The following is a 27,393-nucleotide window of genomic DNA, read 5'->3' as shown; positions in this document are numbered from 1 at the left end:
TGTATTTCGCAAGACAATCGGCAAGACAATCCCAAATCAGGGTATTTATGTTGATTGCAAGCCAATTTTATTGTTCTCAGAAACTTGAAATGAAGAATAATTTTCACCGGCACAGTTAACTTCGACTGATTGCTATAAATTGTTGCTAGAGTCCTAGAGATAATTCTCTATCTCGTGCGTGTGTTTTTGAATGGTGTAAGCGCTTTAGTGATGGCCGAGAGAGCACTGAATATGACCAGCGCCCAGATCGCCCTGTAACTGTTTCAACCCGGAAGCAATGACCAAAATCAACCAAATTGTGCGTGCAAATTGTCGAATGAGCATCCGGATGATTGCCGATGCTATAAACGCCAATAAAGAAACGGTTAGAAAAATTTTACACGAGGAATTACACATGACAAAAGTCTGTGCGAAGTTGGTATCAAAAAATCAGACTCTTGCCAAAAGCTCTTGAGTCATCACCTCTGCTCAGATTTCCTTGAAAGGTTAGAGAAAGATCTGCTTTGAAATGGCCCTGATTTGAGTCGATGGAAGTGGTAAAGCAAAAAACGGCAGAGCTCCTAAAGGCTCTCACCAAAGAAGACTTCCAGCACTGCTTCGATCAATGGAAAAAACGTATGGAAAAGGGTGTGGCGAGGGGAGCATTCAAATATAATAACTTTTATAATAGAACCCCTGTTCGTAACCAGGCTCGTTATTTAATAGCCAGACCTCGTATATAGCTACATAATTAAATCCTCCCGCAAAGAAAGGTTGCCGGTTGTAGAATGAAAGAGAGTTAGCGCGTAACATCATTTGTCAGACGTGGACAACGATTGCCCACTGTGCGACCCTTTTAAGCCATTGCGCATGCGTTTTTATTCTAATATAAAAACAGCAGACACTGAGGTTTTAATAATTATATTAGGTAATATGCATAAATTTGCGAATTTGGTTGACAAACAGTTCATCAAACAAAAGTAATAATAAAGATGAGGTTTATATAAACTGTATGGACTATCAATAAAATTAGACGCGGCTTTATGTCTTGCTCTTCCCGCTTTTTAACGTCTACATGGGTTGCGACTACATTGATGCATTTTTCAACAAAGGGAAACTTCGACCCTTGAATAAATTCAGATATTCAAAAAGCTCTTGCGAATCTTACTGACATCTTTGATTGATACGAACGAAAATTGATACAGTCCAAGAGTTTACGTTCTTATGTATGGACTCCCAAAGTGTCAAAGTGAAAAGGTTTTTATTATTTTACAAAGCGTACGCTTCAAAATAAAATACTGAAAAAATTATAAAAATAATTAAAGGTAAACTCAACGCACTTTCCATCGTGCTGGAAATCTTTGAAACAAAAGTTGTTGCAGACAATCGTTCTTTATTCGATGTGGTTGAATGCCACTGAGCCGGACTGTATCGAGTTCAGCCCGGAAAATAGTGACTAGCTGCTGTTAGATGATTTTCTAAATCTAACATGGTTCCTGGAAGACTTAACTCCAACGCAAGTTAAGAGTGTGCTGTGTGATTACATTCCAACAAATCTTTCGATAATAACCACGATTTTGATATTTGTAGCTATGAAAATTATAGCTCCGATAATAGTGTAACTGAAATCACCGATGATTCAGATTTTTAAATGAGAGTTACATACATTTTTTAGATTTTTTAATGTTTAATTAATATATAACAAGGGATTGAATACATGAATAAAATAAAATCAAATAAAATTTTTGAACAGTACGTCACAATAAAAGTTTCTTTTACATAAGTAACCTTGGTTTTATTTATCATTTTAAATCAATATTAAACATATTAATTCAATATCAATTTTTGTAATTTTCAAATTTGTCATTTTGAAAAGGAAGACATTTCATTTGGAGTATTTATAAAGTCTCTATTAGTCCCCAGTGGTTGTGAAGACTAATTTGATATATAAATTTGGGCTTTAGCAAAAAACCAATTAGCGTACTAATCCTGCAGCCGAATCTTATATATGGTCATTACTATATACGTTTCAAACCATCGTTCAATGTTCAAGGCGGTCAAAGTGGAAACATAACTTATAATTTATTCATTGTAATGTATTGAGTGTAAAATCAATGCTTAAACTCTTTCTTAATTAATAGTTATTCCTTCTATCACAAACAAAACACCAACATCTCACAAATGAACGAATCAACGGACAGTAAATTTGACAAGCAACATGATTAATAAACTGTGTCTACTTACGTAAATTTTATTTATTTTATAAATTAATCAGTCTCTAACAGTTAAATTGTCGTCTATATAATATATTATAAATTGAATTAAATCCCGATTTATTTTACAGGCTCTGGTCTACCGAGACGGAAATCTAATCTCCGGCCCATTGGATGCATTAATCCAACATATGGTACCTACCGATCAGTATTACCCAGACAGAGCTTACCTGTTCGCGTTTCTATTGTCGTCCCGATTATTCATCAAACCCCACGACCTTTTGGCCAAAGTTCGAACGTTGTGCGAGACGCAGCAGGGTCTCGCAGGCAAACCCACAGGAAGTACGGCGCAGACACGGTTTGCGGAACATTTGGTCCAATTGCTGGCCGAATGGACAGAGACGTTTCCTTATGATTTCAGGTAAGTGAAAATTTATTTTCGTTTATTAAGGAATCTTATAATATAATAAAAACAAAGTGCACATGGGATTTTAATTTGGAATAAAATACACAGAATACGGTGAATTATTTTATTAAAAACAAATAAGAATTAGTCTCCTTTACAATATTACTTTTCTAGAACTTTTAATTAGTGATCGGAAGTATTATTGGAAGGTTTTTTTATAGAGATTTTATCTGATCTGTCATAAATGCTGTCTGAAACGTTTCACTTTTGCAATTTTAGGAAAATCAAACGTCCCGTGGTGCTAAATCTTATAAATAAGGTGGATTTGTACAGATAGAAAGATTTTTAGTAAATAAAAGCAACTTGTGACATATTGCGTTATCATGATGAATAAGAAAACCGATGGCTTATTTTCAGGTTTCTTTTTCACAGATCGCATCTCAAACATTTCAATACCGCAATAACCTATTGGAACATAAGATCTTAACTGACTCATTTTCATTTTAAATCTACAAACAGTCCTGAAAGTTAATGTTCTATTACCATAGACAGATTTCAAAGTTTCAGGAGCTCCTTCGGCAGTATATCCAACTTAAAAACAAACCTCAATCCTAATGGGTTGTTTCATATCCAGGTTTTATATTAAATACTGCAGAAAAGTCAGAAATCTTTTTTCAAGAAATTCAATAACAAGCGTCAAGATTATAGTATCACTATTTTGATAACCCTACAAAATGTAAAGAGTATGGCTTAGATATACATCTAGAAATTAAATTTCCAACTTACGAGTATAGTGCGATAGAGCAAAAAAGTAAGGAAGGAAAAACTCTTCGCGGTCGAATAAGGATAGCAGGAAAAATCAAAAATATTCACACAAGATAGAAGCCGTGGTTTTTTAATTAATTTAAGAGAATAGACAGCCTCTAAAATTCTGAAAATTCAAAAGAGTTCACTATCAAATAGATTCTAATATAAGAAAATGGAGGGTCATTTATAATAGCTCCAGTGACAAAAGACAATGAAATTACTTTCTGCTTTGATCTGAAGCCACTCCTCAAAACAATGATATATTCGGCTTTTTACAAAAGGCAAATTACTTTTTATTATCTCTAAATTATTGACTCCAATGCACAGAATTTTTTTTTTACCAACGGACTGAGGAAGAAGAGCGACATAGAATATCCTGCACTACATTTTTCACAATACACTAGTTTGAGTAGCACTACTAGGAATTTTTGACGAATGAGGTTCTCAACAGATGGACAATGGTGTTATTCATGCTATAATATATTATTTTGGAGCAATGAAAAGTAACGCAATCTAGCTATGATTACATATCCAGTGCGTGGCGACAGTTTTCTTTAAACAGGTAGGAAACATTGGTCCTTGATTAACAGTTTTTTAAAACATTTCAATAACATTAACACGATATCTGAAAAACTATAAACAAAAATGCAGTGATCGCGGTACAGAAGTGATTTCGGAAAACACTTACGAACACTGGTCAGTTAGAATAACATTCTCAACTCTTGTGAAGACAATACAATAAGAAGTGCAAAATTTTTTACTAGTTTTATTTTATGTTAAGGACTGGCCAAACAATGAATCCTTATCTTAATATAAAGCCGAGAATGGTTGTAATGATGATGAAGACCTCACGACTGAGACCATTTTATAGCAAATATTTATTATTTATTATATAAAATTATTTAAATCTTCTGAATTTTTGTAACTTTTTTCGATAAAAATTATATAATAATAATTAGGAGGATGGACCCAGATGTACCTGGTCTGACCTAGAGATGCCGGCAGTTGCTTGAAACATACTACTGTCTTAGAAAGTATACAATCTATACAGTATGAAGATGCAACGTTGTTGAATATTGGTTTGGCAGCCATCAATAGTGAAAGTTTCCAGTGAGTTTGTTAACATAACAAAAATTGGTCATCGTTATGCGATACAAAAAATTTGAAAGCCATTAGCCTATATAAAAGCTGAACTAGATTTTACTCTGGGTGAGACTGCTCCTTCTTTTGGAACAGTAAAATATTTGGTATCAGAGTTTAAACGAGGCCGTACGACCTGCGAGGTTATCGCAATGGTCAACCAAATGAAGTAACAATTCCAGATATGTGGAAGAAAATCCTCAAAGCGGTACTGGATGATCGTCTACTTAAAGTGCGCGAGCTAGCAGACATAGGCATTTCATAAAATTCGGTACATCGCACATTAACTAAAAATTTGAACTACGTTTCCTCACAATGGAACAAAACAACGTCGTGAAGATGTTTCTATCGAGTGTTTGTCAAAGCTTGACAGAAGAAAAGCTAAATTTTTGCGCCGTTTCATAACCATGGATGAAACGTAGGTCCATCACTTCACACCCGAAACAATAGAACACTGAAAATATTGGACTGAAAAGGGAAAACCGGCTCCAAAGAAGGAAAAGACCGTTCCATCTACAGGCAAGGTCAAGGCATCGGGTTTTTGGGATGCACTTGTGATAATTTTGATTGATTATCTTGAAAAAGGAAAACCAGTTTTATCAAGACAATGCACCAGCTCACACCATCGTTATTACAATGACCAAAATTAATGAATTAAATTTGAATTGCTTCCTCATGCACCCTATTGGCGATATTTAGTCCCATCGAATTATTTCCTGTTTCCAGACTTGAGAAAATGGCTCGGCAGTTAAAGATTTTCCAACAATAAAGAGCTGATGTCGGCAGTTAATAGCTATTTTGAGAAGCTTGACGAGTCTTACTCGTATTATAAAAAGGATATCGATATTGTTGAGACAGGTACTTCTGGGACCATCATTCATTCATTATAAAATCAGCATTTTAATTGCGATTTTATTCAAAGAGAAATATATCTTTGAAATACATTCAAATAAGGGTTTATTCTAATTTAACAATTTAACTAAATATTTGTTGTTCTTCCCAGAAAGTTAACGAGACAAAACAAATTTAAACAGTTCTATATGAGTTATTTCTCTTACTCATACACTCCCACGTTCATATTTAGAATTCTACTGTATTCTATGAAAGTACGAGTGGATATAAATGACTATATCTTTCGTTATCGTGGAAACTGGAAAATATGAAAATGAATGTGTAATCTGTCATTTGAATTTCATTGTTGCAATAACAACTGTTATTGGTTGATTAGAAATTAATGATAGTGACGCAGACATTTTATCAAATGGATGAAAGAGTAAAAAGAAACAAATACAAATGATCGAAAATGTTGAAGTAGTACAGGTTGTTAACTTGTAATCTATTCATTCGAAATTTCGAAGTATGTTGATGCTAAACATGACGTGAGGTATAAAAAAGGAAGGGAAATGTGGCATTTTCATTCCATTAATTTTTTTCATTATAAGAGAAAAGTTATTCTCGCATACTCAAAAACCTATGAATAAACATAGGAATGAGGAATAGAGTAATGCTTCAGTTTGTACACATTGTCTTATTTACTTATCTGATCGTAATAGGAATGGGTTCAAAAAGATATAACGGTATTTTAACGACATCCCTTGAGGAGAATCAGAATTATCTGAGTGTGGATTATATAAAACCTATTTAGTTTTGTTTCCCATGTAATTATTTGCCTAAATGTGGCAAAATTTACTCCCTCAGAAAATTTTCTCTAACCCTAATCACTCCCCAAAGTTCCTTTTCATGTTTTATCTCAAGTGGTATGAGCATTAACTCATTATTTCATTATATGAAACAATTCATTCCAATAACATACGCATGGCGTAATATATTCGAATAATTAATGACTGGAATGTTCCGAATTCTTGTGTGGGCTGTAAAATATCTTCTTCGTGATCGCATTCCAACCTTAAACTAGTAAAAACCAATAAATCAAATTATTTGTTTGATTTCTATAGCTCTTCTTATTACATATACACATCGATTGAGTTGACAATAGCTATGTGAATATATTTTGACAAGTACCATTTATTTAAGCGATCAGAAAGGCCGCGCACCAAACAGAATGTCAATATCCTTTTTTCAGACTGTACCGTAAAGTCGACTTTCCTTCACTTTATTTTAAATAATTAGAAATAAAAAATCAACAACCTTTATTCTAATTTTTGAATGTTAACAGTAATGGTGTAACTACTGTTACCAGAAACATTTATTGTAGGAATTATTGGATGTACCTCTTTATTTTCAATAATGCTGAAAGATGTGTGGTTTTGGTTTAACACTTGTACAAAAAATTCACCCCCTTGTATCATTCTTCCTATTTTATTATTGCACTGATGAATTCTTTCATCCACCATGCCGTTTTAAAACATTAATATCAGCCCCAGCGTTGGCTAACAGTGCTGACGAAGTCCTTCTGTAAGCAATGTCCGGTGTACTTTTCTGGATGCTCAAGATTGAGGAATCCAGAAATTTTTTAGGTGTCCTGCCAACAGTGTGTGACCCACGCATTTTCCTTGTCTGTAGCCTACCAAAAGTGCTTTTAGTGAAAGGTGGCATGATTTTGTTTGCGGTTAATATCGAGCAACATACATTTGAGGGATAATCTAGAATATGGGTAATAGATACCTCAAATGATTACTTCATATGAAAGTAATGATTGTTAAAGAGACGCTTATTCTCAGCTGTTTGTGGATTTGTTTGGAATTATATTTCTTCAATTGAAAATCCGGCGATAAAGAAAGTTTGTCATTAAATGCTCGATGGGTTTTTATAGGTCATTCTGAATTAATTCAAACGTCATCTGTTTTATATTACTCTATGGAGATTATGTTGAGTTAAATATATTACAGTTATGTATTTTTATGAACACTTTTTGGATGTTCTAAACTTTTTAATATCATTTATTAATATCGAAAAATAATAATAATAATAACGACAAAACTAATATACAGTTTAACTGTACAAGTTTGTGGGGAATTATCTCGTATATGAGGTTTGAAGAGGTTCAAAACCGGACTTTAAGAATATGGCGATGTAATTATTTACATATAACCAAGCATAAAAGTAGAAAATGATCTATGGCTATATGGGGCTTGGGTTGGGTTTGAAGAATCTCGAGCAATTAGAGAACTACACAGACACTAGTTCAAAAAGTTTTGAAAGATATTTTCCAAAGGCGTTATTTGTTATCAGCAAAAATCGTTGTAGATTCACCATCAGGATACTACGGCTGAACTTTTTGCCAAAATAGTGTCATAATTATTTCTTGAAAATGTATTGACTCTTAGCCGACTTGTAAATAAAATATCAAATAGAGAAAATAATAATAAAGTTGCTCAAGAATATTTGTCGTGATTTTCATTTTGACGAACCATACAGTAGAGTTAATTAATATTATCTACATATTATTTATATTCGACGCAATTGAAGGTTTGAAAAATCATTCAAGTATTCCAAAAAATCTTTAGTTATTTGGTTGAATATTATTAGTTTTCTATGTGATTTGGCTGTATTTTATTCTAAATTTAAAAAAAGGGATGCATAGATTCATAATATTATATTATTCACGAGAGTAAATTGAGGGTTATTATTAACGAGGTGAAGTTTAACATCTGAATAATAATTCATTACACGCTAGTAGAATACTATACTCTATCCACGACTACAATATTTTTGTTGGAAAATTTTGTTACATTATTAGAAACACTATTATTTTATTCTAACAAGTATTCCATACAATATATTATTGTTCATTTAAACATAGTACATAGTTATCGAAAATTATATTAATCTTCATAATAATCAACACCAAAATCTATGCACTAATTTCATAAATATTGTTAATGTTAATATTACAAGATGATATTAATTTGTAGTTATTAATAATCCCTATTGCCATTTCAAAATTCATATGCCATATTATATAGTTTCCTTGACTTCTCCGTCAATAAATTTTATGAGGCAACTTCAGCAGCACTAATTTCTGTTGGTGTTAAAGAAACGTCACTTTAATTTTCTATATCCATTTTTAGTTGCTTTCTAAACATAATTTGAAATAGAATATTAAAACACTGAGAGATCTAAACACACAGTAAAGTTGAGAAGTTTGAGTCAAATTTATATTAATTGAAAAGGTGATTCAATTTATAAATTGTTTCAAAAATCATGGTACGTAAAAAACTGATATTCGACAAACATTCAATGTCGCTGATATCTCAGTGTTAATGATTCGTGCCTTCAATTTTCAGGTGCCAATTTTGAATCTGGTCTAGAAAAATTTACTTTTTATTTTTTTTATGTGTACAATACAATTGAAAATATATTAGTAGTGATTCACATCGTAAAATTATAAAAACCAATTATTTGTAGAAAAATAATATAATATAGTTAAATCGAGAAAGCATCTGAAATCAATGATTAATTATTCATTAATCACTACCGAGCTCAATAGGTATTAAGGTCTCACTAGCAGACTTATAATAAGTATATTGTTCAATAGTCTTGAATAAAATCAATTTCTACACATATGATTCTGGTTGTTTTATATATGTTCAGAACCCTAGATAATTCCGCCAACATAGACATAAAGTTGCCAAAAATAATTCTATGTAAGTAGTAGGAGGTTTCTCTGGAAAGTTTCCAACCTAATAAAGGAACAAGATATTTATTTCTATCATCATTTATATTTTTCAACAGAGTTTCCTTGTAAGCCTATTTACTTTATTTAATGATACTCTGTTTTAACCCTTCCAAATAATACTCTGTCTTTCTCATCAAAATAGGTGTTGCGAAATTGATTTTTCCATACCTTAAGACAGATAGGAGCAAAACCAATTATTAGGACAACCTACAAGGGCTGAGATATGCAAAGACTCTTCTGGGAAACTATAACCAGAGTAGATGTGTTGGAATGTATCAACCTAAGTAAGAATAATCTACGAATATTAACAGGAGTCCTACCGGAGCGCTGTTGTATCAAAAAACTTCTGAAGACGCTAGACCTAGTGAATAATTCGGCAGATTTTGTTGCACATAGGACGAAATCTTTATCCTCATTCTGTTGAAGTGAACTCCAGAGCACTACACCTGGGAGCGTATAAAATAGAAGACAAAGATCTCTGGTAATTAAAGCTATTCCACATTCTAGACTTTTTAAACGGAGTGGGATTAATAGATCAGTGTCCAGTATCGCAGCAAGAAAGGGGGACACGTTATATCCTTTGGATCGCAGTTTATACGAGATTCAAATCCATACATACATACATACCTACCTTAAGTTAACGAAAATGTTCTTTTGTTGGAATTTGATAAAATGAGCTGTTTGACTGATATTTGCCATTTTTTACTTTGTAACAATTTTGGCAAAAATATATGTTATATATTATATTATATTATATTATAAAATATATGTTATATTAGGAAACATTGTATTCAAATGGTAAAACTGAAATTATGAGTAGCCCCATCACGCTCGATCTATGAAATTCATCTGAGTTTGTAGTGGCACATCTTCAAGTCAAAGTACTTTCAATAAATTATGACCTTATTACAAACCATTTCTTATTATTGTCGTTATTAACTGCATGTAATAAGTCTGCTTCAGTTGCTATACTACGTAGTTGTACGTTTGCCACATCTTTTTAGCAAAAAAATACAAATTTAAAATTCTGTTTTGTATAATATTCACCTATCCATAATTGTTTCTCTAATCACAAATAAATACGTTCAAATATTCATCTATATGCTATATTTGGTGAAGTTTAGCACAAAACCTAAACAGAGACGAGAAGTCAATCAATCCATACATTAAATGCATATCTACGTACTCAACAAAAGTGAAATCTTCCATTGTAACTTTTAAATTAAGTGTTTATCAATCATTGACAAGTAGAACAGCTATTTAACAGAACAATTAACAACTAATTCTATGGTCGTTATCGTTACGTTGGATATACTCAAGAAAATGTTGAATGCCAAAAACTATTATGAAGTCCATTAAGAAACTGGAAATTATCAATCAAAAGCCTATTTCATCAAATTCCAACAGAAATACATTCTCGATAATTTCATACATCCCTGCAAAAATTTTGAACCATTAACCATTGCAAAATAAACATAGACATGCATTATAAATATGCTGGAATTTCTATGAATATCAGGTGAACTTGAGAGGCATATAAGCTAATAAGGCGTAGACATTATTTTGGACTATTGACTCTTTTCCTATTAGTGCCAGGACACTATGGAAAAGCATACAAATATAATACCATTGGGTAAAAGCATATATTTTATATATTACCCTTGTTATTTATAATTGAACTAAATCGTAAACCTCCACGTATCATATTGAAGTGTCCATTAGCATATTGACCATATATAACTTTATTAGTGTAAGTTCAGATCGGGTGCAACCATTAATAATTTGCTCTAAAATGTAAGCTAATTAATTATTGAATAGGGACGTATATACCCAAAATAATGGAGCACTTTATCTTACTGAATTAATTTGCTGATGTTATTGTTAATAGTTACGTTCATGTTGACCATATTTAATATTCTAATCAAGCAACTCAGGGTAAGCTGTAATTTTAAAGAAATACAGTTCAGACAGGTAAACAAAGCAGTTTTTTTAATCTAAAATTTCATACTTAAATCTAATACTTATAGTACTAAGCTATAATACATCATATAATTTACTTTCTTTTCATTTGACTCTTGATTTCGAGATTTATTGTGTGTATGTAGAGGATGTAATAAGCCGAGAACCAGCACTTCAATTGAATCAACAAAAACAGGAGGATTAGAAATAAAAATAACCTTTTTCTATTACCATGCGTGAAGTACGTACTATAGACGCACTTTCGTGTGCGTAAAACTTTGATTTACGCACTAGTGATTGAAAAAAACATATTATTAAGGTCTCCGTAGTGTAGTGGCTAGAGTACGAGGCTCGCTTGCGGGTGATCCCAGGTTCAAGTCGCGCTGATGCCATTTTTCATTTTTCTACTTATGTAGTAATATTTATACGTGACGAAGGGAATAGTTGACAAAGTTAATAACAAATTTTATAAGGAAAACTATCTTTAAACTTCTGAATTTTTATAAAATTTTCTATTCTGGAAAAAATATTGTATGCAAATCGTGTGTAAAGGCCTTTTTCGACTCATATGATTGTCGCTTTCGCCTGCGTCGGAAATAGGCTACTGTACACACTTTTTAGGTACATAAAGAACTATTCTGTTGAGAAACAATTTTTCCCAGTTATATAGTTTAAGATAGATTAAGAAAGTCCTCGTATTTTTTCAATAAAATTTTGAAAAATTTTAATTGTAATTTTGTTACTTGCCTGCGTTACAAATGAAATATAATTAAAATCTGTTTTGCATTTGACAAAAGAATTGAATTTTCCATGTGCAAAATTAAAATCACGGATGGGCGTTTTCCAGTAACTGCAATCAATCAAATTGTGATTACCTTGACTATTTCCTTCGAAAAATTTAAGCCAACCAAAAAGCTGTAATATTTTATGTTTACCTAGCAACGATCAAATTTCAGCGATAATACTGAACTAGTGCAAATTATCGATAATTTGCACTAGTGCCAAATTTTCGTCTAGGATTAATAAACATCATTTGGTTTTAATTTTATATTTTAAGAAAAGGAACAATTATTGTTTATTTTAAATTAAATTTTTCTCAGGAAATAGTCTGCCAAAATGCCCTCTCGTGCATGTCAAATTGTCTCATAATTTCCTCTCGTGCGCATTCGCGCACTCGAGAAAATTAAATTATCGACAATTTGACATGCACTCGGGACAGTAATATTGACTATTTCCTTCGAAAAATTTAAGCCAACCAAAAAGCTGTAATATTTTATGTTTACCTAGCAACGATCAAATTTCAGCGATAATACTGCACTAGTGCAAATTATCGATAATTTGCACTAGTGCCAAATTTTCGTCTAGGATTAATAAACATCATTTGGTTTTAATTTTATATTTTAAGAAAAGGAACAATTATTGTTTATTTTAAATTAAATTTTTCTCAGGAAATAGTCTGCCAAAATGCCCTCTCGTGCATGTCAAATTGTCTCATAATTTCCTCTCGTGCGCATTCGCGCACTCGAGAAAATTAAATTATCGACAATTTGACATGCACTCGGGACATTAATATTGAAAATTCACCCAAATCTTACCTAATTGTTATCTTATGGGCGTAGGGTAATAATTTTGACTATGATAATGAACCAATTTCTTTAGTTTTCTTGAATATCTTTCTAAATTTTCATGTTTTCAAGTACCAATATTACGAATATATGTTTTTATTTATGAAATTTTTGCATATCTTATATTTTGAAGAATTATCGTTTCAACAGTATTAAAATTTATTTGTCCAATCACGATTAGGCTTCTGTACACTTTTTGCGCCCATAGAAACATCACGTGCTGATATCTTTGACAATATTTACACGTGAATCTGGATAAGTTGTCATATATTAATAGTATTTTCATTAGAAAATGTTCATCCTCATAAGGTTTATAAATAAGTTCTTTTTTACACTAAAAAAAAAGAACTACCTAAGTTAAACTTAGTTGAAATTTTCTACGGCCTTTCCAAGAGATTTGCAAAACCTCTGAAACAATGATGTAAAATTCACAAAAATGGATACAGTCTATTAGTTTATATGAGGGTGAATCATCTTTTTTCAAAATGAGCCGATTGATCTAATACGCGGTTTCATTGTATCACATAAATATAGTTTGGTTAGGTTAGGTGGGGCGCATTGCTTCATATTTCTCGTACATCGAGCGCCCGACGCTTTTTTCACAATAAAACTAGTACTTTTCATTCATTATTGTCTTAAGCTCATTTTAAAAACTTTTTCAACTTTTCAGTTTATGTGCTGCAAAAGAAGAATTTTTGGGTTTTTTAGACTATATTTATTTTCTACTTTTTATGTCTATTTATTGTCATAAATAAAAATTTTCTTTAAGTATTGTGAATATTAACAGAGGGCAGACCGTATTAAAATTTGCTTCGATGTAAAGACAAAATTTGTACTGATAATTTCTAAAAAAATTACCGAATAAACAAATATTTTACAGCATGAACGGGATTTGAACGTTATTAGTTGTGTGTGTTGTGTTGGTAGTCCACAATATTTTAGATAATAATCAATCACCAAATTATGAGGAAGTTGTTCAGAATATGCTTACTCTCAGATTTTAGGAAGAAATATGAGTATCAAGTTAACCTATTTCTGCAATCATCTAAATATATATCCGGATAATTTAGGAAATTAAAGTGAGGAACAAGAGAAGCGCCTCCACTAGGATTTAAAAGGAGGATAGTCATATAATCTGGCCAAAAAAAAATTAGAAAAGAAGAGCTAATAAAAAACGTTTTATTAAATATAATTTTATTCTCTATTTCCTACAATGTATTCAAATTTTTTAAAACAAAATCGACATTATAAACATATCTGTTATTTCATTCATGTTTTTCGATATTTATAATGTGAAATACCCTGGAGAAGATAGCTTAGAGGCTGAGCTGTTCAAATACAGAGGAGAACAAATGAAAAACAAATTCATTAACTTATTGAGACAATCTGGAAACAAAACAAGATCCTAGAGAAGTGGAATACTGGAGTAATTATACCTCTATACAAAAAAGGCGATAAAGAGGAATGTGAAATATATAGAGCCATAACACTTATTATCATTACATACGAAACACTCGCCAACTTACCAAAATGAGTTTAGACCAGGATGATACACAATCAATGCAATCCTACACATAACCTTTATAGATTTTAAAAGCGCGTTTGACTCAATAAATAGATAAAAATAATATAAGATCTAGAAACATTAAAGGTACCCAGAAAATTAAATATAATTATAAAAGTTACATTACAAAACACGAAAGCGAAAGTGAGATATCTGGACACTAACAAAAGAAATAAAAATGAATAAAGGAGTCAAACAAGGTTATGCGATCTCTCCAACCCTGTTTAATATGATTTTAGAGAACGTAATGAGAAAAGCAAAGCTAAATAATGAAAATATTATAACAAACCAAATACGAGCACTAGCATACACAGACGATGTAACAATATTGGCTAATACAAGAGAAGAGCTAATAAAGGCAATCAACAAATAGGAACAAAGCAAGAAAAGTCGGTCTAGAAATAAACCAAGAAAAAACCAAATACATGAAGATAGTAAAACAAGACCAAAGAGGAATGGACCATCTAAGGACACATAAGTACGTATTTGAAAATGTATCCTCGTTCAATTATACTGTATCCTCATTGAATTATCTAGAAGTAACAATAGGACACACGCCTAAAGAAAGAATAAGAGTGAGAATGCAAAAAAGTCACTCAAATGCAAGAATATTAGTAAAAAGAATAAAATAAAAATATATGAAATGTTAATAAGTCCAGCGATTGCGTACGCCATGGAAACAACTGTCATAAATGAAAAGGAAGAAGATAATCGGGAGAAAAATACTGTACTCGGATCACATATTACAGGAGGAGAAAATATGGTATGTAAAAGCACAAAGACTAAATTGGACAGGACACATTATGAGAAGGAAACCTACATAAATGGTTAGGAGGATAGCACAATGGATACCTCCATGGCCAAGAGGCAAAGGTAGATCAATAATTACGTAGAGAAACTTGAAGAAGGTACCAGAATCCTAGAAATAGTAGACTGGAAAGCTAAATGCAAAAACAGAAAAGAATGGAGAAAGCTGACAGCCAAAGCCGAGACTAACAAAAAACTATAACAAAAGAACAAGGGGAGTAATCCACCCCAATAAAGGGATATGTAGGCGCCCAAAACGGTAGCCATAGTCCAAGAGATTAAACGGAGTGATGACAATGTTGATGATAATATGAAATCGAAATAAAGTTTAAAGAAAAACGAGAGATCTTACAAAATAATAGATAGTTGTATAAATTGTGACCATAAATATATCTAAAATCAATCTTATATCAAGGGTAGCAAAACCACTGTTACCCAGTATTATAAAGTAAATGTCACGAAATTTTCTGCATGCTGCTTGCCCAAAAAACTTTACTTAATTTAGTTGCTAAGAGAAATATTTATTTCTTAACTCAAATGTATTCCCACGAAAGTAATTTTCTATGTTCAACTTTGGTGGCCTTTTTAATGGTTACTAGACGTACTAAAAACTGTAATCGCTTAAATCGAAAAGCTGTTGAAAGCACTTAATTCGTGACGCACATGAACTTTACATTCGCCACTGATCCAATGTTTCGACTATCTAAGTGGCGAATGAGTACTAATGGTGAACCAACTTCAAATTTAGTATGTGTGGTGATATGCCAGATGGTTCCAAAGAGATAATGAATTCCATTTTGCAGTTAACAGCTTATTCTTCTTTTATAACCATATCAATTGATTTGTGCTTGAAAATTCGATAGTTTATTTTTTGACATCATTATTCTTCTGAGGCCAAATTCTTCCTCACAAGTTGAATCGAAAAAATATTTTTAGTTGAAATTCGAACCTAAATGCAAAACAGGTCATGAAGGATATGATAAATTGATGTTTTTTCAATTTTATTTATAGGGACGAAAGAATGATGGAACATGTCCGAAAAATAACTCAACAGTGCTGTGCCATTAATTCCACCCTTAGAGCCAACGTATCAGCTCTCCTTCATAATCTCCATCCTAGACTGACTGCTCTAGAAGCTTATGAAAAGTCTTTTGAAAATCAATGTACGAACGCTGACGAGAATTTTACAGATATATCTGAGATTTGTTCTAATCCAGCAACATTAGCCCAACAATTAACCCACGTGGAATTAGAAAGGCTGTCTTTCATCGGACCTGAAGAATTTGTACAAGCCTTTGCTAAGGAAAATCCGAATTTGGAGACTTCTTTCAAGGATATGAAGAAGACTCATAATTTGGAACAGTATGTTCAATGGTTCAATAGGCTAAGTTATTTTGTGGCTACACAAGTTTGTAAAGTAAGTACATTTGTAATATTTGTTTTATACAATGAAATATTTCTATTCCATCTGATTTATACTTTGACTAAAAACACTTTTGGAAATCTGTGTGGATTTCAATGTCTCGATAGACGAAAAACTAAAAAACAGGAGCTTCTCAGCACATTAATATTGGAAAATGTGATATTTATTATAAGGGAGCAAAGTATTTCTTGAGATTACTGTAAGCATGGTCACATTTTGTTCAGCTGAACAAGTGAAATTAAATGAATAGATCCGTGATGGTCATAAAGTCTAAAATTATGAAAGAGAAAACTTTATTACATGAACGAATGAACGTTCATTATAATCATACAACCATTCCAAATATATTATATTTTCAATCTGATAGCTTTTGCGTATTTCTGGCAAAACTGTTAGAATCAATTTTTTATCAAACGGTAGTGGTACCATTGTTTTGGTCTTCAAATTTGTTTGACTTCTTTACTCATTTATTAAATTTGTACTGTCTAATAAACTATTCAAACAGCTTTCCAGCAATGACACAATTTGTGACTATTCAATTCCCATTAATTATGGCGACATTTATAACTATAATTATTTTCCAAGAGGTATTTTATTTTTCAGTACTTTATTTTTTTGTATGAAAGGACTCCTACAAATGTCCAAGGTATAGTACGTCTTAGATACACAGTATTTTCTGCAACTTCTTGAATACTTGATTATGACATTACAAAAATATGAACAATATTCGATTATAATTTCGAGTTATCAGAATTGAAGATGTCTATGTTCGAATTGGAATTCTTTACGATTATACTTATAACTGATAATATTTATTTCGAACACCCCTATTAGAAAGTGTTTATATTCATTCAATGTAGTTGCTACAAAAGTAGTCGATTTCCTAAAGCATACGCGTATGTTAGGAATATAAGGAACCACATTAGGACTTTTCGGAAACTATGATCGGGTTAAATAGATTATGATCGGAATGTTCCAAAGCCAACCCGGATCCCGGTTCATTTTTGTTCGAAAACTGCTAGAGTTAATCGGGTCATAGTCATATGATAGGATCCGTTCTAGTATCAATTTGGTTTGTGTTTGGGGGCTCTATACCTTTCGGTATTTCGACATAGAAATAGGTTATTATTATTAAATTTTATACTATTAAAATTATTACTAAAACTAAATAAATATCATGGAAGGATTGACGCACAACAAAAAAGTCATATAAATCAAAAGTTTTTGTTTTAAATCTGAAATTTCCACCGAAAAGTGAACGCGACGTTGATCTACTTGAGCCCGGATTATAGTTTATATTGCTATAGTATAGATTACCTACTGTAGAGGTATCTGGCAACTCATATGCGATTGATTGACTGTAGAGTGTTCTGGCAAATTTAGTTTTTAATAGAATTTTAGTTTTAGTTTTAATACATTAGCGTTACCGGGGTGAGGTTTGTACATTGTACAATTTAATTCCATACTTATAACTTCATTACCCCACAATCACACTAATGACAACAATTCTAACTCTTTAGTAACTTCATTTTAGATATTACATCTTTACCACCCAAATTGCCTTATACCTGCTTTGGCAATAGACCTAGAACGATGTAGAAACTTCTAACTAGCTGCAGAAACATTTGAAACAATAAATCAACGGTTACTCAATAAAAGATGGAGTCACTTACCATCTTTTATGGTTTTCGCTCCATTAAATCATGACCGGCGCCGTCAAATGGCGTGCAGCTGTGTATCCGTCACACTATAGTTTCCACTACATTAAGTTCTTATCGCCACCGTCAGATGACATGCGGCTGTCTAACCGTCACATTACATTATAATGTTAAAACATCACTGTTTATTTTGAGTATCTTACCGTTCATTAAGGTAGTCTATTATTGTTTTACTATTTTGCTATTTTGCTGACCTAAAATAACCTATAATATAGATAAAAAAATTGGTTTAAAATCTCCTTATTGTGAATTCGTAATTTATAAATGGTTTCTTCTGGGAAATTAATAACTTTCTATCTATTTCAAATAATATCATATATTTTTTTGATGACGACTTTTTACTTTTGATATCCCTCAATATTAGAAATCATACCGAAGCAATTTTCAGTATCATGCTTTACAAAAAACAACTAAAAATAAATCTAATTCAAAATACCGATTTGTTATATTCAAACACCAGTATATTTGAAATCTTCTTTGTCTACGAAATTTACATTGATCCGTATAGCTTGATGATTATGTAAAATTCAATAGGTAGTTTATTATTTCATTATAGCACATTATTTATTTCAGTATCAAAAAAAGAAGATGAGAGTCCGCGTAGTAGAATATTGGATAGAGACTGGAAGAGAATGTTTCAATATTGGAAATTTCAACAGTCTAATGGCCATTATAGCTGGGCTTAATATGTCGCCAATATCCAGACTCAAAAAGACGGTGAGTACATAAGCAACTAATTTAAAATTTTTAAGCTTATGAGTAAAAGTAAGTCATCTTTCTATCTGCACAGCTGCAAAGTTTTCCAATTTTTTCATAGGTACTCGATTTTTAGGGTAAACTACATTAATCAGAGTTTTTCGAAAACCAGAAAATTTCTCTTTTTACCGTTCAAAAACAATACAAAAAAATTTTAAATCTACGTATATTTTGATCTTAATCTAAACTAGAAGTGTTTTTATTCCAACTTTCTAGCATTTGCTAACTGTCGAGGACCGATAATAGTTTTCGGCTGATAATAATTGTACTGAACAGACATTTTACACTACTACTACACCAAGAGACTGTCTGATGCGCGTTTCAATAACCAAGTTATCTTCTTCGAGACTGAAAGTAAACTTTCGTTTCGTTTACCTTCAGTCTTTGAAGACGATAACTGGGTTATTGAAACGCTTTAGACATTGCAATTGTGAGTACTGGTATGATGGTATATACTGGTATTGTCTTCAGTATGAATATTACCAACAGTTCCAAAAATTTCAACTTGAAAATTTACTGTGTTTCTTCTAACTGTTAACTCTAGAACTGCATTTTTGTTTTATTTAGTGTAAGAAATATCAATTTTTTCAACTTTCCTTCTTATTTTTTATGATGATAATCATTTCCTATGAAATGATGACAATAACGAAGCTACGGTATGGGATGTTGTTTCTTGGCGCAAAGTTACTCCTATTTTGGTTATTACCTACATATATGTGAACATTTTTGAAGGTTATCTTGATTAAAACAATTCAATAAAAGCATTTTGATGATAGAATTAGTTATGTAGAATGTAGAATGTATTTCTTTGTAGGTATCTCGATCTACATATAATATTATGAAACTATTTCTATATTTCACTTTTTTGGCACAAAGATGGTTAGAAATATTTCAATTTATTTCTTCTATAGATTTCCCTATTATATTCTCTTGAGTTTTATCATATAGGCAAAAATCTCATTGCTCCAATCTATGTATCAATAAAAAATTAATTATACTTATGGTATAATATATCACTTCACAATTTTTGAAATATGATTGATAAGAAAAAACTGTTGCTTATCACTATCAATTAAATAAATAACAATTTTAGTGGAGTAAGATACATTCTGGGAAATTTGCTATTTTGGAACACCAGATGGATCCCAGTAGTAACTTCAGTAGCTATAGAAGTACATTGAAAGCAGCAATGTGGAGAAGTGAAGGAGCAACAGATCAAAGACAAAGAATCGTCATTCCCTTTTTCAGTTTATTGGTTAAAGATCTTTATTTTCTCAATCAGGGATGTTCGAATAGGTAAGTTCTTCACATCAATATTTTTAAAACATTTATAGCTGGCTGGTTATAGAAATAAATACCTAAAGTAAATATAGAACCATACTATATCACCTGCAACCTTTAAAGTTAAAGAAAAAGGTACTACACTAACTTAGTATTGAAGTAGTCAAAAATATACATCTTATCACATAGCATTTATTAAGCAAACTATACCATTAGCACTTTCAATCTTCATTATAGACAAGTAGATAAATTTCAAGTGGTATTAGTAAATCTCAACGATCATATATGTACCAAACAATAATTGGAATGAAGAAGATAATAAGTCAGTGGACTCAGAAAGACCAATCAATGGAATAGAGACGGTATATTGTTCAAAGTCTCCAAAAAATTATACGTTTAATTTTATAGTTTTTTAATATACTGGTGCACGTCACGATAAATATATAATTTCTTAATTATTTTCTTTTGTTTTTTGCTCATATTTTAAAGTTTTACATCTGTGAGTCTATACACACAGTGTATCTCACTCACGGAAACCATTCATACACTAATACTAAATACACTAAACCAAATCATCAACTAACATTTTACTATTCACTAAACCATTCACTAACTTATTACTGAACAGTATAATTCATTTAAATTCACCGCTCGGTTTACTCCCGACTCTCCTGCTGTGTCACTATAATATCAAGATATTTACTGATTGTGGCTGCTAAACAATCGCTTATATATGTGTATATATATATATATACATATATATATATACATATATATATATACATATATATATATATATATATATATATATATATATATATATATCCAACAGATTTTTAGGTAATTCGGGTCCTAGAATGTCGTGAGCAAACAAAGGCCTTCTAAGAAATTGTCTCTATAAAAACAGCTTTGAGCTTTTTTAAGCAGATACTCTCTTACTCTTATTATTTCTTCTTTAATGAGCAAATACTTTATGTTAAGAGTACTTGTCAAACAAATTATAACTTACTTATACTTACTTGCAAAATTGCTATTACCTACACTGAATATTCCAGGATAATTTTTTAAAATCGTTTTGTAATGAACTAGGAGATATTATAGTTTTAAACGTAAATTGTATTTAAAACTTCAGTATGGCCCATTTTTCATATAGGCACCATTACTATTTAAATATTTATCAATCGTTGTACCAGCTTTTGGATCTCATCAATGAAGAACTATGCTATGTGTCAACTAAATCAGTTAGTAACAGTTTCTTTCAACTTATCATCATTTCCAAGCTGTTTTCCTCAAAAAATATCTCAATATTGGAAAAGATGAAAATTTTATTGTTCCTTTATTACAAAGTCTATATCATTTACGCTCATTACATCATTAATTATCCCTTCATAAACTTCGAAAAGCTGCTAATTAGTTTTACCAGGCCGCACTTTTTTGTATTTACAACTGACAGATACGCGGAACATAAAGGTGGTAGTGAGAGGTTGGGAGAAAGTATTCGACTTTGAACTCATAACATTTGACTGTATGAGTGAACACGATGATCAATCAGTTCTTACTCCAAAAATTATCCTCATAAAAATATGGAAATAGGTAGCCCAGATCATGGACATAATTTAGAGCTTATTATAAGTTTAAAATTAATGCTGTTTCTTAGAACTCCTGGGAAAATAACAACAAAGTCTCTAAAGAACATGAGAATAAGGTTTAAAATTAGCTTAAAAAGGTAAAAACATGAAGGAAAATTATTCCGCTTATACCTCTTATAATTTGATTGTAAGATCAAGAACCAATTCATAATAACAAGTTGGTAATCAAAACAGATTTTATTTTCAAATTGAATTGTTGAAATTTGTATTCATAAATATTTGATTGATAACAAAAAACATTTTTAAGAACAGTTTTTCTTGGAATATGAAACAAAAAACTTCGATTTTTTTGCTTTTCAATCTTCAATTCCTCCTGGAATTTGGTTAAGTTCCAGTCAATATATTAAGTACTCCAAAAATTTGTTTGATTGGTCTCGGTCTCGAAGAAAATAATTTTGTGCATTATAAGTAGTATTTTTAAAAAGTGTTTCCAAATTCTCTATTTCATTCTTCTTTGAATACCTCGGCATCTTAGTAAGCACTACTATCACCGACATCTCATCAAACATTCTGACGTGTTCGTCGCTATACTCATCCACTATAACTGTGTACCTATAAAATTGAAAGATAATTGTATGGTACTTTCCATCTTCGTTGTACAGATTGCATTAAATGTAATACTATTTTTCAAAATATTTCATAGTTGATTTTGGTATCCCTTCGCTATAGCTCTTTATTCAGAATATAATAAGATTGCATCAGTTCATCCAATTTACTAGTATGCTCTGAAGTTATTATTAATCATCCATCATGATACATTGATGCATTTAGTTAACGTTATTTAGAGTTATATCTAACAACAATGATTAACATTAATTTATACCTTCATTTTTATTTATCACAATTTCAAAATTTAATGAAATTTTACTTATACTTTTTGAGCAATCCTACAACTTATTATTATTGAGTATTACTCGTCGACTGATTTCATATATTTAGTGTCTTTGAAAATAATTTTTTTGTTTAGAATTTTATTGATATTTGTATATATTTTTCAGATTACCGAACGGTCACATAAATTTCGACAAATTCTGGCAACTAGCAAAACAAGTTACTGAATTCATGGCTTGGAAGCAAGTAACTTGTCCATTCGAAAAAGATGCAAAAATAATAAATCTTCTACAACACGGCCCTATATTAAACGAGAATGCCCTAGCTTTAGCCAGTTTCGAATGTGAACCACCCGATAACAATCAAGAAAAAGAGAGATGCAAAACACTTAAAGCTGACCCTTCTGCCAATTAAAGGGGACCTGAACCTTATATAAGGAAATTTATTTCATTTCAAATTTTATTGCCAATTTAATATTTAGCAAAAGTTAGATTTAACTGCTTTTATATATTTCTGTCCAAGTGATCATACATTTAATTTAAGTGACTTCTTTGTGGTTATCCATTTTCAACACAATTCTAGTACAAATTTTCATTCTTTTGTTTTTGAACGGACTCCAAAATAATTTGGTTCATGTTTATGTCATGTCATTTATTAGTACAAACCATTTTTAATTATGTTTTACTTCCAGAAAGTTTCATAGAAAATCACAAGCTTGACAAATACACATAACTGTAAATGAAAGATTTGTTGGATCTGCTATTAATTGTGAAAGCAAAACCGGTAGTCAGTTTATCAATACCTGTTGTTTATTGATATATCCAGCGAATATTTAAATGAAATATGAATATCAGAGATTCAATTTGAAGACTTTAAAGCAACTCTACATATAAATAGAACAAACTGCAGGATCAGCACACAAAAAAAACTAACTATGAGTTTTCTCATTTTAATAATTACGATATTAAGATTAAAATTTGTACAATCAGACATTAAAACTGGACAAAACATATATCGATAAAATAAGCAAATGTAGTGGGTAGGTATCAGAAGAATATTAATTAAAATTTTTGGAACAAAAATTAATGATAAGTTTTGATCTAGGATCATTCTTAGTAAATGTATGAGTATCAAATATTAATATTTTATCTTGTATTTTGAGTATTCAATTATTCTACACCGTTCGATGTAGTTCTCAACGTTATATTAACGTTAAGAGTAAACTTGTGTGAATATTCTTTAACTCACAAAATGCCAATTGTAGTGCAGATTAGATTTCGTTAACATGTTAAATCTAACTCCTGCAAATTTATATTTTTAAATAGAAGTGATGAAATCAATCAAACTTTATTTTAAACATTTATTTTCTATACAAAATGTTATTGTTGTAAATTATGTATTGCTTTCTTATTATATTCCAATATATTTAATTTTTGTATATAATTATGTATAATTTCTCATTCATTCAAAACGAATTTTATTTTTTTATTAAATATTCAATATTACTACTACTTTTTATGTCTATTGTGATTTTTTAATGTTTGAATATAATTAATATTGTGATTTAAAAGCACAAGTTATGTTCCTTAAATCTGTAAGTATGCTTGTCCATGCGTTTGATGGATTCTTTTGCTATGCCACCAATGTCAAATTTCATTGTTACTCATTCTTAGATAAATATCAACAATAATTTTATATCATGATTTAAATCGTATAAATGAACAAATACCTATTACTGTCTTTCTTGCCTATTAATTACAATACCAATCTAAGTGGAATACTCTCCTCACTAGTTTAGTAATTAACGTATCCCTTCACACTATAAGCAATCCAAGAATTTTCTGTCTTGGAAAAAATGATTTTGTGGTAATTTTTAAATACAATCCTATAATTTTCTACATAGAAGCTTCTTACACTCATTACAATAATACACTTAGACTAATAATGTTCCACGTCCACACTATAATCTGCTTCAGTACTACGTTTAATTCTTATTTCACGCATGGCTTTGTCCTTTTGAGCCTACTCGCCTAATTAGTATCAAGATAGGATAATCTCTATAACACATAATCTTAGAACTGATCTTCGTAATCCTTGGCTTATGATTGTATTCAACTTTCATTGCATTTTTTCCAGAAAGAATTTGTACATCAGGATTTGAGAATGATTGATGCTGTGAACTCATTTCACAATCAAAGCTTGGTTTTCTTATTATTCTTACCTATATTATTTACTTACAAGGGGTTCCTTTGTTTTATTTATTTATAAACATCTGTTATTACTTTGAAATTGCCTTGCCAAACTAATATGTCTAAATATTTGTCATCACCAACAATCCGCTGTAATTAGGCTTGTTGATATTTGAAACTCATTTTCTTATTGCTTGATAGTTAGTATGTGACATTGGGGTATGCTTTTTTAACATAATTTAATTTTATAGTTGACGTAACAAGTGTTGAAAATGTATTTATAATAGTGATTTGATAGTTTTACGTGTATGAAAATTTTCTAATATTTTATATTTACGAACCAACGTCATATTGAAGAAACTACTTAATTTATAAAGAAAATTATAAAAAAAATGTTTTTGTACCTACCAATTTGTAATAATTTTGTACCTCAGTGTTTTTACAAGTATTTATAGAAACTATATATTGTACTTAAAGTAAACTATTGACCAATGTAGTAACAGTTCTTCCGAATTACCAAATAGTTATTTAGAAGTGATTGGTAGATTCAAATGTATCTTTATTATATAAAATTTCAAATCAATCAGTATAAGTTGAAATTTCTGGAACCATTGATGATACACACATAGTTACAACAAACAATTACACTGTTTGACGCGCGCTTCGAGAACTAGATTATCATCTTCAGATACCAAAGAGTTTTATATTGGGAACCATCTCTAGGATGTAATAAATACATATTATACTCAAGTTTTTAACGATGCATACATTGATCCTTTTCAGTTTGTATTTATTTTCTAGAAGATTATAGATCCTGTTAACATATGTATAAGCAAAATTTAATCTGTTTTGAACTATCATATAAATTTTAGTTGATGAGATCGATAGTTTTTTTCTGTTTAAATCTTGTTCAATAGCTAGTAAGTATGGATAGACTCCATAATTGATTTTCGACTCTTCATAACTAAAAAATATTTCTACCCCAGGTTAGTATTTATGGTGCATCTTTTAAAATCAGCTATTTATTCTTAAGGTGTGAAAATCGATGAAGTTTGAACAGAAAATGTGGAATAATGTTGATACTGATTTTATGTTCGACCAGTTTGAGAAATGTATCAATAATTGAGTGAATCATTCAATGATCTAATTTATTGAATACCAAACATGTATTTTCCACTTCTGTATAACTATTTGTTTTCCTACATCTAGAACTGACCTGTATTAATCACATTTGTTACAAAATTTTATACACATTGGCTACAACAGTTTCTGTTTACATCTTTAATTATGGTAAACAAGAATTTCTGAAAATAAAATGTTTTATTGATTATGAAATTATAAATTAGGTTAATTCGTTAGGATTTGACTTTTTCTTCATATGTATATTTCATATTGAAAACTTTCAATTTAGAAACGTCATTTCATTATTTATGCCAGTGATAGTGATAGGTCTTAAACTACCTTTTTATTTATGATCCAGTCAAAGCATCTCACATTCGGCCATGTGAGTCTAATGAAACATTTATTAAGGATTTACTATTACTGTATCATTAATTAATTAGTTTTAGTTGGTATATTTTTATGCAAAATTCTGTAACAGATGTGATTGTATGTTTACTAATGCGCGCATAAAAATGTAAATATACTTCTTGCTTGTATCGCTGCACACACTACATTTTAGATATTAAAAATTGAAGACTTAATTTTGTCAGTATTCTAGTCATTAGGTAAGAATTACATTGCTAACTACATAATGCGTTGTAGCTATTTATATGTAAAAAATATTTGTATTTACAAAAATTGTTTTATCAATAAACAATATCAAATATCAATTTTTTTCTTTCTGAACTTTTTAGTTCAGTAAATAGGTAATCTATCTTATATCTGGTCTCACTAAAACTCGAGAAAGGGTGAACCGATTTGGCTAATTTTGGTCTTGAATTATTCTAGAGAATGTTTAAAAGACGGATAAATCTAAAAATAATTAAATTAAATTAAATAAAAACAACAATTTTGTTTTCCCTTCATGGTTTATCACCAATTGAATTTCTGAACGCAACAATATTTAACATTTAACAACCAACTAATATATCGATCCATCCTCTAGTCGGTCGATAACTCAAACAAAAAGTACATCTTTTTATCTTTATGAGTGACGATTACCGCTACGTGCGCGAAAACTTTCTTTACTTTGGGGATCCTTTGTGACAGTGATATTTCAAGTTATGTGCTGTTTTTTGTTAATCTTTTATGATAGTAACACTTTACTGCTAACATGCGAGTATTTTTCCAACAAGATGAAACTGCAAATGTGTTTGCAAAGTAGTTGTAAGACATTGGCAATAATAAATCGCAGTGGACACCTCGACTGGATTCATCACATTTTCCCCAGATTTCTGTCACATCA

The 27,393-nt window shown here is 30.7% G+C and overlaps 1 protein-coding gene across 3 annotated transcripts in view; it reads left to right on the top strand.

Moving 5' to 3' along the window:
- Positions 1 to 26,818, top strand: part of LOC130904210 (ras-GEF domain-containing family member 1B-like) — a 559,401-nt gene extending 532,583 nt beyond the window's left edge. For 2 of the 3 annotated variants that reach the window (XM_057816844.1, XM_057816842.1), the window contains 5 exons: positions 2,324 to 2,613; positions 16,151 to 16,556; positions 18,854 to 18,997; positions 20,130 to 20,332; positions 22,965 to 26,818. In XM_057816844.1, the coding sequence (XP_057672827.1) occupies positions 2,324 to 2,613; positions 16,151 to 16,556; positions 18,854 to 18,997; positions 20,130 to 20,332; positions 22,965 to 23,211 (1,290 nt within the window). In that variant the 3' untranslated portion in view covers positions 23,212 to 26,818. The remainder of the gene's footprint in view (positions 1 to 2,323; positions 2,614 to 16,150; positions 16,557 to 18,853; positions 18,998 to 20,129; positions 20,333 to 22,964) is intronic. The other variant, XM_057816843.1, reaches the window with a different exon arrangement.
- Positions 26,819 to 27,393: the final 575 nt, after the last annotated feature.

The sequence above is a fragment of the Diorhabda carinulata genome, chromosome 2 (assembly GCF_026250575.1).
Source record: "Diorhabda carinulata isolate Delta chromosome 2, icDioCari1.1, whole genome shotgun sequence".
Classification (NCBI taxonomy): domain Eukaryota; kingdom Metazoa; phylum Arthropoda; class Insecta; order Coleoptera; family Chrysomelidae; genus Diorhabda; species Diorhabda carinulata.
The sequence above is the reverse complement of the archived record's forward strand: the minus strand, read 5'-3'. Positions and strand labels throughout refer to the sequence as shown.